This window comes from Acyrthosiphon pisum, chromosome X (assembly GCF_005508785.2).
Source record: "Acyrthosiphon pisum isolate AL4f chromosome X, pea_aphid_22Mar2018_4r6ur, whole genome shotgun sequence".
Taxonomy (NCBI): domain Eukaryota; kingdom Metazoa; phylum Arthropoda; class Insecta; order Hemiptera; family Aphididae; genus Acyrthosiphon; species Acyrthosiphon pisum.
Window position 1 is genome coordinate 87,076,530 of NC_042493.1, and position 21,463 is coordinate 87,097,992.

A 21,463-nucleotide genomic window follows, 5' to 3' on the forward strand; every position below is an offset into this window, starting at 1 on the left:
TGTGCTTTTTTGAGATTTAACATTTTAAGTTCCGTAGTTTTTTTTTTTTACAATATTTTAAAAGTACTACGCATTTTTTACTTTTCATCCCCCCACCCCACTCATCGACAAAAGAAAATAAAAATTATAAACTAAATCCAATAACATGCTACCAAAACCTTCACTCCCCGCCCCCGCCATCCCTTCTTTGAGTTTAAGAGCTTAAGATTGAAGATTTTTTTTAATTCATAAAGACGAAATTGGAAAAAAAACAAATAGTTGTAAAACCAATATACTCACATTTATCGCTCTTCTCAGAATCAAAAATACACAATCAGCCTTTCTATAGTCTGAACTTAATTATACTAAGAAATTCTGATTGTAACTGATTTCTGGTTAGAGTACTTTCAAATACCCTAGTAGGTAATTAATTTCCTAAAAACATATTTCAAACATAAGATTAAAAAATAAAAATAAAAAGCAGTTGGAAAAACATTTATTGTGAATGAAACACATTGCGGAACAGAATATAAAACACATATATTTTTAAATTAATAAATTACCAGTAACCAGTAATAGTATCTATACACTATATTCATCAAAGCGCCCGCTATTGAGAACGGGTAAAACTACATTTATTTAGTGCTGTACTTTATGTTTGTAAAAAGCTTCAACAAATAAGTGCACTGCGGTGGAAAATAAAGCAGCTAGGATGAAACTTTATATCATTCTTTAAATTTATAGTCCAAATCTAAAAATATTTTAACAATAATACAATATCCAATAACATACGAACACATTTTTTTTTAGAAAATCATCAAAGTTTCATTCTAAACGCACTGAATTGACGGCGGAAAGTTTCACTTTAAGCATATAATATATACTTGCGTATTTTTAGTTTGTTTTGAAATTCTTGATATATATTCTACCGCAAAAGAGGATCCAAATGCTTTAAAATCCCGGTTGTTTACGATACCTTTAATTCTATATTAGATTATTCGAAAAATGTAATCATAATAGAACTAAAATTGCATTTAAAATGTATTTCTCTTAGTCCGCAGTATATGGAACACATTTCGAAACCCTCACATCGTCCAATACAACGGTAAAAACGTTGTATATGGGGATCGGGATCAATTTAGATATATCTATATATATTACATTACATAGGTAGTGCACTAAAAGTTTCCTTTGCACCAACAACATTTATCCCACGGCCAAGACTTTCATATTTTTTTTCATTATTTTCGTATACGTAATATAATATAATATATACGTATACCTATATACATACAAACTTAAAACGGCCAGTTGTTGTTTTATAGCATCTAACACGGTTCATTCGTGTGTGCATAATTGATTTATTCGTTTCCTATGTCTGAGGCGCGTATACACAACAAAATAGTAATAGAAGAGCAACAAATATATGTATATACGTACGTACGTTTATGTTTCATACATAGGTACATTTATACACAACGGTGTGTCAGTGTGTGTACCTATTCATATTATCCCTTTTTTTCTCTTCTCTCCGTCCTCCTCGTCTTGGCCTCGCCGCCATCATATACCATTTTTTCCTTCACTCCTTGGCCTTTATATCTCCCTCAGTTTCCGCCGTACACAACACTACATGCAACTGACTACTACATCTATCGACAGTTATGGGTTTTTGGAATTTTTCTCGTTATTGTTACACTCGCGTCCACCCTTGTAATTTATTTCCGGTCGAGGTCGCCGTTTTTAATATCGAAAAACTCCCCTGTCGATACACGCTAGTTCTCCGGCGGTTCTTGTCGTATATAGGGGAACTCGCAAAGGTGGATTGTTCACTTCAACAACAACTACGGTAACAACGACGAAAGGGCCGGTTTGGGTTACTTCAACGCGAGGGTCGAGCATCGTATTTGCTAAAAATTGAATTATTGTTATTATTATTATTGTTATTATTATGTTACACTATTGTCAGTCACCATCAAGCCCTGCGGATAATGGCTTATTTTAATTTTCAAAAAACTCAACGTCCATTCCATTATTATAATATATTAATGCGCTTAATCGTACAGTTCTAAACATAAACAACACGGAAACATTTTGCAACTGCAGTATAACATATTTTATTATTAGTTATGTAAACCTACCAAATTTTTAATTAAATAAACCGTGATCAAAAATAATGTAAAATGCTACAAGTATCAAGTATCAATTTGTTGACGTTGTTCATAGAATCTCGTTAAGATTCATTAGTTTAAAAATAAATGTATTATGATTTAGGAACACAATATGTTTAAATATAAAATATTGAGTAAAAAATGAATTATACTTAATATAATATAATATATGCACAAACAAGTAACTTATACAATTATGGGAATCGTAGTTTAAAAAAAAAACATACAATTTGTTCAATTTGCCCCTTAAAACTAAATATTGGTTATTTGGAGCACTAAAAAGTATATAAACGCATAATTGCTTCATAAATATTAATCATAAATGTTTATATTATGACTCGGGTGCAAAATAAAAGTTTCAATAGCCTTTATTAATGAACGAGTTGTGGAAGTTGCGACCGTTAGATGCATATTATTATTATTTTTGTTGTTGTTGTTGGTCCTAACTGACTCAATGAAAAACATAAAATATTCTCACAACATTAAATTAACGAATGGTCTCGGAGATAATAGCATAACAAATAATAATAATAACAAAACAAAAATATATAAAATTAATACGTTTGCCCAATATCTTGGTTTTCATTGTTCTCCGAAATCTCGCCACGTCTTCGTTCTTCGTCACTCAGCACTGATAATAATCCGTTATGAGTACAACGGTCGCTCTCGTAGTGATTTGGGTGAATACCAATGTCATCCCTTGTTTGACAAATTCGAAATCGATTCGCCTAAGAGTTAAGACACATTGTCTCTACTAAAGTGACAATAACGACTGCGTACCTACATGATTTCAACCTCAAAATGGTTTTCTCTCGAAATATTAGTTAACTCAAAATAACGATTATGCAGGAGACACTGTTCAGTATGCGAATTTATGTATTCACCGTCTTATAAATTATAAACCATAACAATAATATAATAATTATCAAATTACGATAAAATTATATCACAAAGATAAAACTCAAGTCACTTTTTATACCTACTAACATGTTGTTATCGCTTGATCTTAACTAATCGACTGGAAACTTTTATTCCGGTTATATTACAGTAGGTAGTTAAAGTGTCAGTTACCAATAATCCAATAATTATAGTATAGTATTATAATATAAAATAATTAAAACTACAGATTCCACTTGGAACTTTTATACCCAACGAATAATCTTTGCTACAAGGTACCTACCTATATAAAATATTTATTGAAACTTTTGGTATTCATTTTTTGAAGTGGTTATCTTGTAAAATATTTATTATTATTAATCGTGAGTAAAAATAATTGAAGACAAGTTTCAAATGGTTTATATATTAGTTATTAATATTAAGACTGATCCAGTAATATATGATCATCTCCTCGTTTTTATAATATTATAGATATAACCGTTGATAATACATCACATTCTATGTGTAAAATTTTACAACATGAAACAAAATTATTTATAAGGGATATCACTATATACCTTCAGTTAGTAACACATCGATAGAATTGTTAGTATTATTTGGATGCATTTGAAAGCAGTGGCGCAATCATTGGGAGTGCTGGGTGTGTAATTCACGGGGGCCCCCGGTTTTGGGATTCCGATATCTCAAATATGATGTCCCTACTATAATCTGTAATATACAAAATTATATAATAATAATTAATAATTATAAACATATAATATAATATAATAATATTATGTCATATTATATTATTTGTTTTAAATTCAGAGCTTGTAAACGTCATAATAACGTTATGATTATAAAAACGAATTAATTTTTTAAACGCAATTATAACGGAAAACGATAATCAAAAATAATTAAATATCACAAAACAAAACATAACGATTGACAAAATATATTAAAATATTATATCATTGAACAAAACATAACACAAAACGAAATTATTTAAAATCCATTTGTTTAAAAGTTATATTGGTTTCGTAGAAATATTTATATCATGCATACGGCCATTAGAATTGATTATATTATATTATTCTGTATCCGGGCCATTACCTGCCCGCATTAGTAATTACATTTCATAGGTTATAACACTATTGTTAATTTACTTTATTAATACACTATTCTAAATAACAATAAACTCAAAACTTGGATAACGTTTTAATTCTGAATAATGATAAACGCAAAACTCGTTTAACGTTTTAATTGTAAATGATATAAAACATAGTTTATTTCAATTTCAAGCCCTGGTTTTAATATAATAACAATAAATAATAATGTCTTTACTCGTTTTAGCTTAGAAAATTTGAATTACGAGTAGGTACCTATGCGAGAAACCTATGTATAATTAGGTCTATATAACTAATAATTATTAATTATGACATGTGAGAAAACAATATTTTTTTAGAGTTACCCACAATAAGGTTTAACTGTTTGCCGTTCTTGCTAGCAGGTAGAGCCCAGGACTAGAAATTTTCACGTGGGCCCCTTATTATAAAGTTGTACCATTGTTTGAAAGTTATCGTTTTACTATAATTAAGTTTCTAATTTTTTTTTTAATTTTAAGACATCAAAATAAAATTGTAAGTAAATAAAAACTTATTATTAAAATTATCAATTGAATACTTCAGTAATTATTCAAATTTGAAATCCTTTTCTTTCTTTGTAATTATAAACATATTCCTCAAACACTTAACCACAGTTTAGTGACACCAAAATCGTAATTTTATTCACATTATGATTGTGTATGTCATTATAAGTTTAATGAGCCAAAACGTGCTATCTGCGTGGCTATAAAATTGTAATCGATTTTGAGTGTGCCAATTCTTCTTCATTAATACTACATCGATGTTATTTTTTTTGTCTCTACGATAACAATACTGTGGTTAGACATTGGCTAGCAATATTATGTGTAGGTTTCCACGCCCGTGATCACTGTTCCAGTCAGTGGTCGACTCTTATGAAAATATAATAATATTAAAATGCGAGGCACGCACATTTTAGATGAATTCGCAGCTAATTAAATTACTTATAATTTGCGGATTAATACTTTATGATGCCGATGATAAAGGACAGAAAACTCTAATATAATACTGTAGGTACGTTACAGCAAATAGTACAATTAATTAAAACAATTACATAACAACTTTTTCTAACACATTTAAGTAAAAATATTACTGTTAACCATACAGTAGACTTAAATAATTCATCACATTCACACTTAAAGTAATAAGTAGTTGCTATGATGCCAAACGAATTGTGTTCTATGTAAATATAACAGTTAAATGTGCAATTTGTAAAAGTAATTAAGACTTGATATTTTAATCCAAGATTACATTGTACCGTATTTATAACTACATAATATTATGTATTCATGTAAAATACTAACACATATTATATTGTTAGATTCTGAAAGGAGCGATGAATGTATGCATTGATATATTGTTTATTGATTTTACAATGATATGTGTTTTTTTATTTGTGTCTGTTACACGATAAGTAGTCCTAATTCAAATTTAAATGATTGTCAAAATATCTAGCCCCAGACGGTATAATATATATTGAAAACTTAAACTATAGCTGTTACCAAACGTTTACTTTTTTATAATTAAAATATTATATTTCAATACATTCACTTTCTCCTATGTCAAATAAATGCGACGATATTATACATAAATGTATTATATATGTCGTACAGTAATATGTAACATATTGTCTGTACTCGAGGAGGAGTTTTCCCATTAAAGTAATACCTTGTTATTTTTATTCAAATCGATGATACTGTATGTTAGAGGCACAATAGATACTAAATTATTATGATTACATATTTTAAAAGTAAGTTACAGAACTGTATGAAAAAAAAACGAAAAGAAGCTATACTTTTATATAAACAATATATTTTTAGACTACGGGTCAGAAATATAAGATGATTATGTTATCGTAAAAGTGGTAATATCTTGGAAAATATAACAAATTACAATTTCAAAATTTGATATCAGTTAGACAAATGTAAAATAGTATTTTTTAAACGTTTAAAAAATACACTAATATTTAAATTTCTTCAATTTCATAAGATAATGACTCGTTCATGCTAAAATAATAACTATACAACGAAAAGTACCTTCCTATAGTGTATAATATTATTCTATATATAATATATATTACATAATATACAACATTTGTACTTGTAAAATATGTAGAGTATAGATAATTTGTATTTACATGAATAAGACGACCGTATAGGAATTAAACATTTTTCAAAAATAACTATACTTAAGCTATTAGGCATTCATGATTCATATACACAATATTTGAAAACTGCTAGCAGTGGGATATTATATAATATATAAATATCAATACTTTGAGCTTAAATAAGGATTCAAATGCGTTTGCACTTGGATTTCAGTCATAAATTTAAATATACATAGGCACAGTGCAGTTTTTTTGTAAATGTTGCTTATTTACAAGAGCTGTAGATATGAGCAAAGAAAATATGTGCAATAAACTTTAAAAGGCTCACTATACAAACTAAGGTTGTTTTCATTACGCCTTTAGAGAATATACATCTTCATTTTCTACTGTTATTAACATAATGGTTCAAAATGCAAGACATTGAACTACTAAACATTAGAACATCATTAAAATCATTACCTTTTCTGGAAAATAAATATGATTGGATTTATTTTATTTTGTATAATGTGCGTATACAACATAAATTATTTTAAGATTAGCCGTTAAGATTGTACTGACTTGTCATTGAGATCAAGGAAGAAATAATAAATTATCAAAGAATAAATTACATTTGATATCGTGACGTTCAAAAACATTATAAACATTTAAATTTGGCGTAAGTTAATAAATAGTTCATGTCATTACCCAAATATTTTGAACAATATTAAACTAATTTAAAAAAAATTTAAAATGAAAACTTATTTATTTGTACCTACATAATAAAAGTTTGTTTTATATAAAAAAAATAATGATTGAATAAATGGTTTTTCACGTTTATCTAACGTAAAGCAAATTTAATATACATTATACCTGCATTTGATCATGCATTGTTTTGATAAAAATAAAAACATTTGTTTATTGGAAGAAGGTTATTTTCAACAGCTATCTATGTTTACCATCATTAATTTTCTCTTTAAATATAATATTTTTTCGCATTTAATAGATGGTGTAATACCACACATGAATTTGTTTGTATTATCAAAAATCTATGAACGATACATTTATATAAAAAATGTGACTTCTCGATATTAGGTAATATAAATTCCACCGATAAAAAAAAACCACGTTTTAATTAAGAAATAATTCAATAACCAATCAAAGACGTTTTATATTTTTTTTTTAAGCTGATAACATTTGAAACTTATCTATGTGTTACGATAAATTGACCAATAGTTTACTCAACAATGATGTTAAGTTCAAAAGAGCCTGTCAATGAGCTGCATAAAAAAAAGTTACCTAATAGAAACGAGAAATATCTTGTTTCGTGAATTAAGATTTCTAGACATCACTATTATTAAACAGTTTTAAGAACAAACTGTTTAGTGTAAAAACTTATTAGATACCTTTGTTCTATTATAAATTATGGTTGATAAAGATTGATTTTTTTATTATTACTCTCTTGAGTGTATGATATGTACAATTATTTAGTCTCACCATGATAACTTTCACGATAATTTACATTTTAAAATATCATTCAAATTTCGTCAAATAAAACCAACAATATATGAAGATATTCAAATATTTAAACGAGTAATTTATATTTAGTAGTTAAAACATTTATTAGTGGTAAATTCGTCCTCATCATTACAGATATCATAAGGTATCTGAAAAAATAATAAACAATAATAAATGTACCTGTATAGAATAAAATCAACTTCCGATACAAACCATTTTTGTTAAAGCTACTTTTTGTTAAACCTATACCTGTGTTAATTTATTTAATTTTTTTTTTAGTTCCACCCAGGATCATTGGTATAACATCAAATGGAAAAGTGAGCGCTAAAAAAGGATCAGATGTGACTCTTCAATGTAATTCGACAGGAAACCCACCACCGACAATCACCTGGTCTCGTAAAGTAAGTTTTTTTTCATATTTTGTTATAAATAATAATTGCATCATTATTGTCAATGTTGACTGATTTATCAAATGTTTCAATTTATAAATCATTACATTTTCAAATTTATTTTTCTGTAAGTATAAGGTACTACTAAAATATATAATTAATAAGAATTTAATAAAAAGTATTTAGAATTAAAAATATGTCGTAGGTTGTGTATTTAATAATTTTGATTTTAAACTTAATAACCATAAAATTGAAAAATAACTTTTTACTCTTAATAAAAATACTTGCATGTTAACTGAAATGATGAATTTTCAAAGTTGAGTGAAAAATTTGATTACAATAAGTTTTTACGGTTGAGTGGAAAACATAATAGTCTTCAAATATGACTCATTATATGTTATAAGAAACATTTTATTTCAAAAGTAATATTTATATTTAAATTTTCAACTGTGGCGTAGATTTTAATATTATGATTTCATTTTGTACCTGATGATATTCTTTAAAATAAATCAAATGACAAATATAAGAACAATAATCTTAATATTCAGTACTTTAATGTACCTATCTGTAGAGCACAATTTCAATATATTGTCTGTATGTGTTTAAAAAAGATTCAGCATTTACTATGTAATTATTTTTAGAGTATGTATTATATATTTAATGATAATCTCTATACCTGAAAAAGGATATAATGTAATTAACAAACATAATAGATTTGAAAATCATATTATTTCGAAATAAAAAAAAATGTGTTTTAATTAGTAGTATCTTCGAAGTAAAAGTTAACAATAGGCAGTCGACGAAATAAAATATGAGGATAAAAATGTCAATATTATTATTTCATTAAACAAATGTTTTATTAAACAAATATATTCTTGTATACATTTTTATTGATACTAATAATGCATTTAAAAGAATGTATCATATTATCGGATTCTATAAGAAATAAAAATAATAAATTCTTAGACAATGTCAATGCTTTAAAATAGACAATAGTTCACAAAGAAAAATGAGTATGAAATGATCCGCAATAAAAATAATAAAGTATTACAATAAGTCATATAACTACGTGATGATAACAATAAGAAAGAGAGAAAGAAATTTCTGTAGAGATAAAACAAATCCAGCTAGATATGGAATTATTACAAGATGCATTAATAATTGGGTCAGGATAGTGTTAATGAGGTGTTCCGAGATAAATGGAATTTATAGTAATAATACCGTAGGTAGTAATAACAATGAAAATGCAACTACGACCCAAAGGCAAAATGGCTGTTATGTTTGATGACAATAGGAAATATTGAAGTATTAACAGAACACAATTTCAACTCAACTCGATTCCATTTGATGGTACCATCAAAATTAGAATTTTGACGATAGGTACTCCTAACAGCCACACAAGCCATTAAAATACAAATAACGTTGAATAGTCATACGTTTTAATACTACCTTTTAACATATTAATATATCGAAATGCTTTGTAGAAATCAACATGACTCGATATTATTCAATTGTAAACTGAATATGCTTTATTTTCCAATGTACGTGATATGAAATAGTTTCAGGTATAAGGCAAATGATAAACATTTAAAGTTAAGACAATAGAGCCTTTAGTCCAAAACAAAAATGTCGATATTCTATTATTCTAATTATTGATTTAATTCTCATTATCATCTAATATATTTTGTTATTTAAAAAAAAGTACTATTCATTTTGTTTGACGTTTTTACAACAATTGATTTATAACATTTACCTAGGTATATCAATTTATATAGCTAATACTCATGTTTTTTTTTCAAAAACCAAAATTAAGGGTTCCGTTCAAAAGTTCAATCAAGAAACCTATAAAACCACAATAAAAAATATATATATTTAAACAACAATAACATTTTCAATATACTAAACTTGAAAAAAATTAACTATTGACATAGAAACATTTAACTGAAATTGTTAGTTTAGCCAGTTAAATGGAACACTCTCTACTTAAATACCATAAACATAATACATAAATAATTATAACTTATTGAAACGAATTGAATCGATAATTGATTGAGGTCATTACAATCCATGTACATTAGGGATGGTTGGCTGTTTTGCCAATACGAAATTGATAAAATCTCGATTGCTAACTCGCTGGTCAGTGAAATTTAACTCTAAACAATTTATATTGTTATATGTCTATTATAAAATATAGTGTCTTATTGTGTTTGTCCTCGTACATGCCTCCCGTACTATACATTATACCCCTGTATATGCCTCTCACTAAAACTTTAAAATGTACATACCATTTGAATACTTAATGGTCATAAGTATTTAAAAATTTAAAATATTTACATAAATTAACATTAAAAATTAGGTACTACGATTTTTTAAGAAAAACGAGAACAAACAATTTTTTTATTCATTAGTTTGGGTAAACCAAAAATGTTATGAAATAAAAATAATGAATCATCTATTATAACGGTTCGAAAAACTATATTACTAATACAGAGCGTTAGGAAAACATGTAACATACGTATTACAATATTATAATTCACTTTACACTTTACGTTAAGCGAAGAATAATTAGTTGTTAATTTTTACAACATATAGGAAATTTCTTAAGAATTTAGCTTCTAATAATTCGCTTATAAGAAAATAATATTCAAATTTAAAAATGTGTGAAGTTTAGTCATTCAGTCGTACTTACATGAAAATGTACACGTATGGCTCATACGAAATTATTTCTATTATTTTAGAAGCTGAGCTGAGAAATGAATGTATCGGTTTTACAATATTATGTGTGTGCTTTTTTTTCTAGAAGGTAGAAAATGAATATGGTTAGTAGGTACTTTGTACTCATATAGAAAGTAAAAAAAATGTAATACTTTTAAAAATAATCTAAAAAAAACGGAAATATCCTTGAAATGTTATTTTTACAAAATTGATTTTTATTTTTTTTTTTTTTTTGTAATTAAAAAAGTAATAACTGTGAACACTTGATATTTTTACAAAATATCCATATTAGCTTTTCCTAAGCAAAGCATAATTAAAAAAACATTTTGGTTCTTTTTGTGATATTAATAGATATTTTAAATTGTATACTCTTTTTCATTTTTACTATTTTTATTTTGTATTTGAAGTTAAAATGTTGACAAAATTCGTCATAATCAAGAGAATATGCAAATTATTTCGTGATAAAAAATGCATAACATTTTTAATTTTAAGTAGAATGTAATATCTAGTTTAAAATGTAAGTATGTACTTTAAAGTTCCTGTTTTCTGTCATTAATTCAAAAATATCAATAGTACAAAATGTACACTTTTTTATGGGTATTGAAGTTCAGATATTGACACTGTAGAGTTCTTAAACGAAAAATAAGTTATTTTGATATAACTAAAAAAGTAGGAATATTGTATAATTCAGCAAGGAAAAATAATCTTATGGGCTTGTCATAATCACAAAATATGTATATTTACATTTTGTTAACATGATATAGTTATCATCATTTATTTTTGGCTTTTTTTAATCTATTTCCAGACATTTTGAGTTTTTTAAAAAAAATGTATTTTATTACAAGTACCTATTTAAAAGATAGCTTGTTTTAATATTTAATATTTCTAATCGTTAAGCTTTTTTTTTACCACAAATCTTTCATACCTTTCAAGAGTGGGGGGTATAGTTCGTTTTTAGTGTCAACAATTAGTTTTGCACATCGAATTAATAAGACACTAATAATATATATATATACCTATATTATCCTTAAAATAGCAGCTGGTCTAGTATCAATCTCTTTGGTTCAGAATCATACTTCTGTGTACAATGGTATTCATCATTGAATTCAAATTTAACACATCAATAATTACAATTATCCGCCCAACGACAATATACCTACTCGAAACCTACAACGCAACAGAAGCGAGGTTCCCGGTTTTTCTTTTATTAACAAAAACATCTACAATGATGACCGATAGTACGCCTAAAAATAGTTGATAGTTTAGTCTCGTAATTATTATCAAATCAAAAATAAATGCGTCACATTGTTCAAAAACCAAATATTAAATGTTTCCGGTCAAAGTTTCCACCAATGCCAATTTTCAACTGTGAGGGTGAAAACGTTAAATTGAATAGTTTAAAACAATGCTTAGTTGTAGCGTACAATATATTAACGGGTCTCTAGAGAATGAAGATATATGTAGGTTTGATGTAGTTGTAACGTCAGAATAACGTCGAGTTAATGAAACGCAAATAACCGCACCATGATATAATTTTCTGTTTTTTTTTTTTTTAATCACAAGCTGTCAAGTCTTTTAAAAATATTTTCGCGTGTCATGAAATATAGTTTAGCCGAGTGAAATTCAAATGGGTCAAAAAAAAAATGTTTACATTTAATATCATCATTACTATATTATTGTACATCATTTATTTTTAACGTTTTTGTGATATTTTAAATTGTGGCAATTACATACCACCAAAGGGTATTGACTATCGTGGGTATAGGTAGCCAATACAAAAACAATTTCCGACAAAGAGATCGCACTTAATTAACTTCAGTTGACGGTTTGGAGTAGGGGGGAAACCTTTGTTACACACTTCAAATTTGAAATTAAATGTATAAGCCATACGATTCGTAAATATTAATTGTAACGATAAATAAACGAAATGCTATCGTTAAACGATATGTAAAAAAATACCGTAGATTAAAAGTAAACTGTAGATTTTTTTTTTTAATTCCTGTATTATCAATTTAATGAGGACATTTTATTATAATTTTTAGCTTTTTCAAGGAGAATACATTTTTATTATTATTTATAAAAATAAAACTAAAAACAAAATCAAAAAAATTAAATGTCTATAAATGACTGGAAAAGAGTCAAAAGTATTTTGAAAATGATTCCATGTATAAAAACTGGTAATATAAATATTTTGTCGAATATCTACCGTCAACAAAATCAATTTGGTCAAAAATTGGTTTTACAAAAAATTATCGTTTTCTTTTATTTTTTTTTTGCTCCTCCAAAGCACTTTCTTACCTGAAAAAAAATATTGAAGTTTAAGATTAAAACATTTTTACGTGCTCCAAAATATATTATTGACAGTCATAGAAAAAAAACACACACATCATGATTGTAAAATCAATACAGTTATTGGCCAGCTCGTAATATAAATTCAAGTGGCTACCTACAACGTTTATTATGAATTAAGTGTTGGGTTTTTATGAAAATTAATAACCTACTAGGTATGTTACGTGTATAAACTGAAAAATGTTAATAACAGTTTCGATTCTCGTGGTCCGCTTATCACGGTAAACGAGCAAATGAAAAATATGTTCACTGCATCCGACCTGAACTTCTGCGCATAGGTAGCAGCCAATGATGGGTAGGTAGGTCAGTGTAACACGGTTTAGGGCCACGCCGTTATATCCCGCTTCGAGACGTCCACGCCCGGGAGAAAAAATGAAAAAAAATACGTTAAAGAAACGCTCATAAAATTCATCCGTGGCAAAGTGCCTCCAGTGTATACGGTATACGGGCATAATATAATATATATATTATTACCTAGCCTCTTCGTACCCCCACGCAAAGTACGATCGCGGAGAGCTGCCTCTCGTCCCGCTGCCTCCCCACTTCCACCACCCTCGCGTGTCCCGTGACCTCCACGTGCTGACGTTCTATTATAACGGCTCGCCGGATATATTACCATTTGACTTATATTGCCCCTGTAGATCCTGCGCGTATTATGTGCATTTGGACATGTACCTTTTTAACAATATTCCCAGCCCACCATCATCGCGCCGCCGTCACAAGGGTTTCTTTTTCATTTAATTATATTTATTTATTTATTTATTTACCACCCTTCTCCGCGACGGACCCTCCGCTGACTCTTCGCCCACCCTTACCGTCGGCCTGCCATCATGACCGCAACCGTGTTATTTGTATACCTATGATATGCATAAACGATTTGGCTCAAAGATTAAATTATTATTCGCATTTCTTCACCACGAGCACAGGGCATCGGCCATACCCAAGACCGAGGAAGTAGAAAAAACAATACATTATAACACAGCAGGTTGGCTATTTCACACATACCTCAATCCGACCAACTTTTAACGTACCTTTTATGTATTATCCATCTGCTGCAAACCGGAAATGAGGAATTGGTTCATTTTTTTCTATACCAAAATGATAATCGTCCACCAAAATAGTTAGGTTTTAGAAATGTATTCGATGTATTTCACTTAATTATAAGTCAATATATTACCTTCTAAAATAAAACAAAAAAGTATAAAACTATCAATTATAGATGGACCGTCACACACCAATGTTTTTAAGATTGCAAGACTAATATTGTTTTTAGAAAATATGAAATAAATAACCTACCAACCTAAACATGAATACTAAATGCAGAGTACTGTAATTTATTCGAATGCATTTTAAATATTTATACATTTATAATACGGATAGAAAAACAAAATATTATATATTTCTTATGAACTAAATCACGATGTTCACTAGAACGCTAAGAAAAACAATTTAAAAACTATATAAACAATATTATCGAACAGCGAAAAACTGTATACATACTTACTTGATAATATTGAACTATAATCTCTTATATTTTGTTACGTACATTTTTTTCAATCTAAAAAATAATAGTTATTGTTTTGTGAAAATATAGAAAAATTCTATGTAAGTCAAAAATAAAATGCTTATCGCGAGAACCAGTGGTAATAGATACCTTGGATAAAAATACACTGGTAGGTAGGTAAATAATTAATATAAATTATTATGTACGTATTTTGTTCGTATATATAACAATATCGCACAGTCATAATATTATCATATAAAACCAGTTTTTAAAAATACAGTTTGTGACGCTCTTAAATGACGAAAGTGTGTTTATCATGAAGTTACTAAAATAGTAAAATATAATTTGAGCAATTTTGAATTTTCATCCGTCTGTTGTAATATAGGTCACAGCGCTCAGCGACCATTATTTAAAATGTGTTTAATAATGCTTTTGTGTTAAATTAAGGCAATTATCTTAACTATTTATTTTTTCATAATTATTCTCATAAACCATTTGAAGTAGTCAAAGTCGTGAGTTAAAGTATTTTTTCATGTATGATAAAAGTGTTAAAAGCGCCTTTTAGTAAAACTGGCAGAGACGATTTTTTAAAATTATTTTCTCGCACGCAAATTGACTTACACGTATATATTATGCACACTATACCATTATTACCGTTAGTATTACAACAAAGAGACAAAGTGAAGTTGCACGTACTATATGCAACACGACATTGAAAGATATGTTTTTGAATAAAACAGAAAGGTGTGTTTTAGCCTCTTTTATCTATACTCTTCAGATGATATTATTATCTTGCACCGTTCAAACTGTTGAATGGGATCCCGAGGGTATATTCTGCAAACAATTCGAAAACTTTAGTCCGAATTCTCAAAGTATTTTCGTGAAATGTGTTAACAATTATTAATATTTTACTTCAGCAAAAATAATCGAATCAGAAAAATAATAATTTACCATCAGCCATAGACCACCAAATTCTATACAAGAATCGAAAATGCCAACTGCAGTAACAAGTGTTATTATTTGAAAATGAAAAATGATGAGTTTGTATTATGTAACACACTCTTTGTGTTTTTATTTAGATTTTATAGTAGAAATAGGTACCCGGAAAATTATGTAAATTTATTGTGTGTATATAATATGACTTATTGTTGTACGAAGAAACTCAATGATCGGTCAATGATTAAGGATTAAAAAGTTTACTTCAATAATTAAAAATGAATTACCCAATAGCATTAAAAAAAAAATTGAGTTCATATTTTAATGAATTTATTTTAATTTATGATATTAATTACACAGTAACATTAAAAAAATTTAATACATTTATTGAATTTATTGTTTTAATTTATAGTACTATGAAATACGTTTTAAATTTTTTTAGCTATTATATTACATATTGAACTATCAGTTATTATCACCCATGTAGGGAAACATTATATAAACAATAAAATACACTTAATTATTACAGTTAATATCACTTGCATTGGAATACGAAATATTTTTTCCATAAATTAAAATTTTGTTATATAAACTTATTACACACATCGTATAATATAGGCGGTACGTACTATAAGTCTATAATGTCGATTTGATTTTGATGAATTTAATATAAATAGTTTATAGCTTTGCGTTTTATATCGGACGTGCTATATTATTGTATTGACACTTTTTTGGCTCATTTTTTCAGTATAAATTTTCTTTTTCATTTTTATCGGCTTAACGCTGTCTCTGGCATAGTTCAAATGCTAATTTTTCGACGAGTTTTATTTTTAGTCAAAGGAGTTGGGCCTGAAATGCCATCAGCCACTTCTCTGGATAGTAAATATTATTAATAAAAACTTTCGAAATCGTTAACTTTATTCTATATTTTACATCGTGCCTGTGCATAAGTATAAGTATCGAAGTGTTTTCTTCTTTTTTTTTCAAACAATAAATAGTGATTATTATTACTATTACTATTTTTTTTTTATTTTACAAACGAATAAGCTTTATTATGCAAATTAAGCAACAGCAGAATTTCGGCATATTTATGTTTCACAAATTACTATACAGTCACAGTGGCTCGCATCTGACTCCCCCTTAAGTGGAGAATTCCATAACGCAAAATATTGATGAGGGCGCTAACTTTATATTCTTTATTTAAACACACAAAAATAACAAAAAACAAAAACAGAGCTCTACTCATCAAGAAATGTTATTTTAAATCGCAAATGGCATGATTTTTTTATGTTGTCCGTCGCATCGCGTTTATGATGATATCTGAAATCTTAATACTTGTCAACTGTTTCCATTATACATCAGACTCTCGTTACTCTCTGCGTTATTTATGTGCGCGTTCAAAAACTTAAACTCTATACACATAGAACAAACGTGTGTACAACGCATTAAGTATTTCATTTCGCACAAGTTTCCGTCAGCTACATATTACTACTATGAATGATTTACTGGCAAGTGGCAACTTTTGATACAATCCAACGCCAGGGACCGTGGATATAGGGCTGAAAATTTGACGGAAACCCTATTTGTCTGCGTGTGCGAGAACGAGAATGGAGTTAAAAAGCTAAAACATTTTAAAAATGTTTCCATTTGTGTATTTCGACTTTGAACTCTATAATACGCAATATTACACACACACACACACACACACACACACACACACAATATTTCCGAAGATATTTTGTGGCTTTGTCCTTTTCATACGATTCACACACAATGTTAACACACGACATTATATTATTATTATGAATATTCCCATCAATGTTCATTTATTTTGATTGCGAGCACAAACTGTATAGGGTGCAGAGTTATTACGACGTGTATTATATTGCGAACCATCTTGAACGTTCTCCGACTGTTCGTATTTTAAAAATTAATGTTAGGTCAACGACTACAATTAAAAACCCTAACTATTTGTCCAGGTGATAAAAATTAAGTCGGGTCGTCGACATTCGTGGACTCGAATCGTTTTGTATGTGAATCGTTTCTGGAAAAGAGAATATTAAACTTTTCAAACGTTAAAATATCATTTAAAATATGCTTGTAATATACTTAAAAATGTATTATTCGTACACTAATATGCTTTCGCTGTAATAATAATAATATTATAAGGATCCTCGAACAATATACAAACAACATAGTATTAATTTTCAACGAGAATTTTTCCTAGTTTTTTCGAGTACATAATATAATAATATTATACGCGTGTAGTAACAATTACTTATTTTTTATATCGCACACGTAACACATAAAACATTCACGTTATATTAATATAGTTAGTTATTACATTATTATTAATACTATGTATTGTCGTCCATACAACGCAAAACATATTTCATTCACTACATTAACGTTCATTGTAATGTGATAATTATTATTACTATCAAGCGAACATATTATATACGATTATATTATATATAGTTATTATTTACAGCCGTGCTTAATTAAATATCAAAATATGTTTAATTTATATATTTTATAAACACGAATGAATACGGTGCAATTAATTATGAAACCATACTCGTAAAATATCAATTTTCCAATTGTAAATTAAAATGATAATAGGATTTATTTTGTGTAACGATGGCATTTGTTTTGCTTGTGTGTTCAACAACAACAACAACAACAACAACGACAGATAAAAATAAAATAAACATCGCGTACAAAAATGTATTGTTCCGTTTTACTGCGCGTATATAATATATTATAGACTCTAGAGTTTAGGGTCGAATGTTTTATAATATATTATAATATTATGATGATATTATTATAATCATAATAATAAATTATATTGATGTTTATTATTGTCTACTGACCTGATGGCGCGGTAGTACGAACCGCCGGCGGGGGGATATTATTTAGATCCTAGGCAGGTACATGAAATTGTTTCTGTTCAATATTTTTAACGACAAAAACTCAACTTGGATATTAGTCTTTTCTCGCGTACTTCGAAATCACTATAAATGAAAGGAATTATAAGAAATCAAATTTAGCTCTTGTAATATCACAAACGAGATTTTTAAGTATTCACTTTGAATATTACTATGCAAAAAAAATCTATGAGTTCAAAAATAAAATTATAAATTGTACTTATATTATAAAGAAAAGAAGTTGATTTAAAACATCTTCGTTCCCCGTGAAATAAGTAAACCGGATGTGATGTAAATTTCACAAGTTTTTCAATTTATATTTTTATAAATGAGATGATAATATTATGAAATTGTTTTTAGAGAAACCTCTGAACGGCTATAAGCACTTTTTTCTCGGAATTATAAGCTACCGAAAAACAAATGATCTCGACCATATTTGGTAAATCTATTTCATTGTGACTTTATAAGCATTTTTAAATTTTATATTAATTATAATTACCGATAGAACGGTGAAAAGTAATTTTAAATTTATTTCTCGAAAAAATGGCATAAGTACGGTTTAATTTAAATTTAAAATTAAAAAAAAAAAGCATTTTAAATTTTTCTCTCGTAAATAACATGTTATATTAATTATTAATTTAGATTTTGAGCAAAGCTAAAAGTGTATTGGTTTAAATTTTATGAATTTTGTCTGTGTATTTAAACTTTTAGGGGTTAAAAAGCTACAAATGTTTCAAGTAGGTACCTACATACTACTACCTTGGAAAGTGTCATTCATTACGTGGGTACTTGTTAAAGGTAGTCGATTTAGTCATTAGGTTTTCCAAAGCACAAGAAAAACTTCCAATGAATGTAAAAGATATAAAGAAATGTAATCAAGTGAGGTTTTAACAAATAAAAATTGGGTGATTTTTTCGAAGGTGATTCAGAAAATAGATGTAATAAATAATGGGATCCTATATAATAATATGTCTAAGCCGTTTTAACACTGTGTTTAACCAAGCTCTATTAGGAATCATATTTTCAATGTGAATATTTATCGTTACTTTCACATTCAATATCACGATATAAATATAACAAACCCTTTTGGTAAATCAAACTCTTATAGTCCTACATCCCACTTAATGTATTATGTTTTTTTTTTCAGAACAATATGCTTCCAAATGGTGAAAAAACATTTATTGGAAACTCGTATACAATCGACTCTGTCCGAAGACAAGCCGATGGAGTTTACATCTGCACCGCATCAAATAATATCGGAACAACCGTGAACGAAGAAATCGATCTAAATATACTATGTAAATATACAATTATAATAGATAATACTCTATTAAATTTATGTTTCATAAAAATATAAAACAACTAGGCATAAATTAATCTTTCTGAACTTGAGCACAATGTTGATATTAATGTACCTATAGATAAATAATTCAAATTATTTAATATCCATAGAGTAAAATCAAATTATTTATATACATTTTATTAAATCTATATATAAGGATATACTAGGTTTATATTTAGCCTTTTAAAAGGTTATATAATTATTTTTACGAGACCTAGTTTAGATTGAGTAATTGATTTTAGTTTTTAAATGAGGTTATTTGTCAAAAATTAAAATGTGTATACTGTATAATATATATTATCAATTATCATAGGTTATTATCAAGCTATGAAGTTATAAACATCAATTACTATAAAATTAATTCAAATTTTTTTTAAATTATAATTTTATTTCATTTTCAAATTAAAATAATTAGTTATTTAAAAAAAAATATATCTTTCATATATTAAATATTAGTAGAAAAATATTTATGAAAAACCAAGAAGACGATATTTATCAGAAAGTAATAACAAACTAAACGTGAGTTTCAACTTTTAATATACTTCATTTGAGTATTTGTTCTAAAAAATTAGTTTTATAATATACTTTAACTACTTATAGTTTTTCACTGTAGATAAAAATACAAAAATAAATAAATATTATTTCATTCACTTATACAATTTTCATTTAATATAAATTTGTAGTACTTATATTATAATTTTAATGAAATATAATATTTTGTATTATTTTTATTGATCTAAAATAAACATTGACTGTATAATAATATGCTGTTGGTTTTATACAATTTTTTTTGATCTAGTTTGGTTTTGTTAATAAATTCCATTATATCATAATTAATAAATTTAGATTTTCTTATAAATATAATAATTATATTATTCACTATAATAATATCATAAAATCGAATTTAATCTGTCTACGCATACCTACCTATTTAATATATTATCTCATGTAACTATGGTTCACATACTAGGCCATAATAATCTTCCTTCACATTCATACCTAATCGGTCTTTATTTAACTACCTACTGTAAAAAACGAACATTTGTGATTTTAGTCATACAATTATCAACTAATTTGGCTCCATACTTTGTATCTGGAATTTCTCAATCCATGTTTTCTTTTCTCGCATTCATTAATTTACCATCCCCATCATAATTTTTTTGTCCTTTTTTAATCCCTTCAAACTTAACCTCATTTTCTAATTTGGTACCTAATTAAAATATTTTGTTTTTTATCATAATATCAAAATATAACATAACCCCAATAGTATTGGAAAATTGTTATTTAATATGTTTGTTTTTTTTATGATTACGATGTAATTTTTTGAGATATTTAATATATGGCACTAAATATTAAAAACAATAAAAACTATATAAAATTATCAAATAATGTTTTTATAATATTATGATATAATATGAAGCGTTTCACGAGAAATATAGAAATGTTCACTATCTGTTGTGTTAAAATATCAAATTAATATAACAAATACCGAATATATATTTTACTAGAACGGAAAAAAGTGAAAAATATATTTC

At 27.2% G+C, this 21,463-nt stretch overlaps 1 protein-coding gene across 1 annotated transcript in view; it reads left to right on the forward strand.

Annotated features, from left to right (window-relative positions):
* LOC100162697 (limbic system-associated membrane protein-like) overlaps positions 1-21,463 on the forward strand; it is a 590,312-nt gene that overhangs the window by 513,857 nt on the left and 54,992 nt on the right. The window contains exons 4-5 of the mRNA XM_029490819.1: positions 8,046-8,167; positions 19,734-19,884. Coding sequence (XP_029346679.1) covers positions 8,046-8,167; positions 19,734-19,884 — 273 coding nt within the window. The remainder of the gene's footprint in view (positions 1-8,045; positions 8,168-19,733; positions 19,885-21,463) is intronic.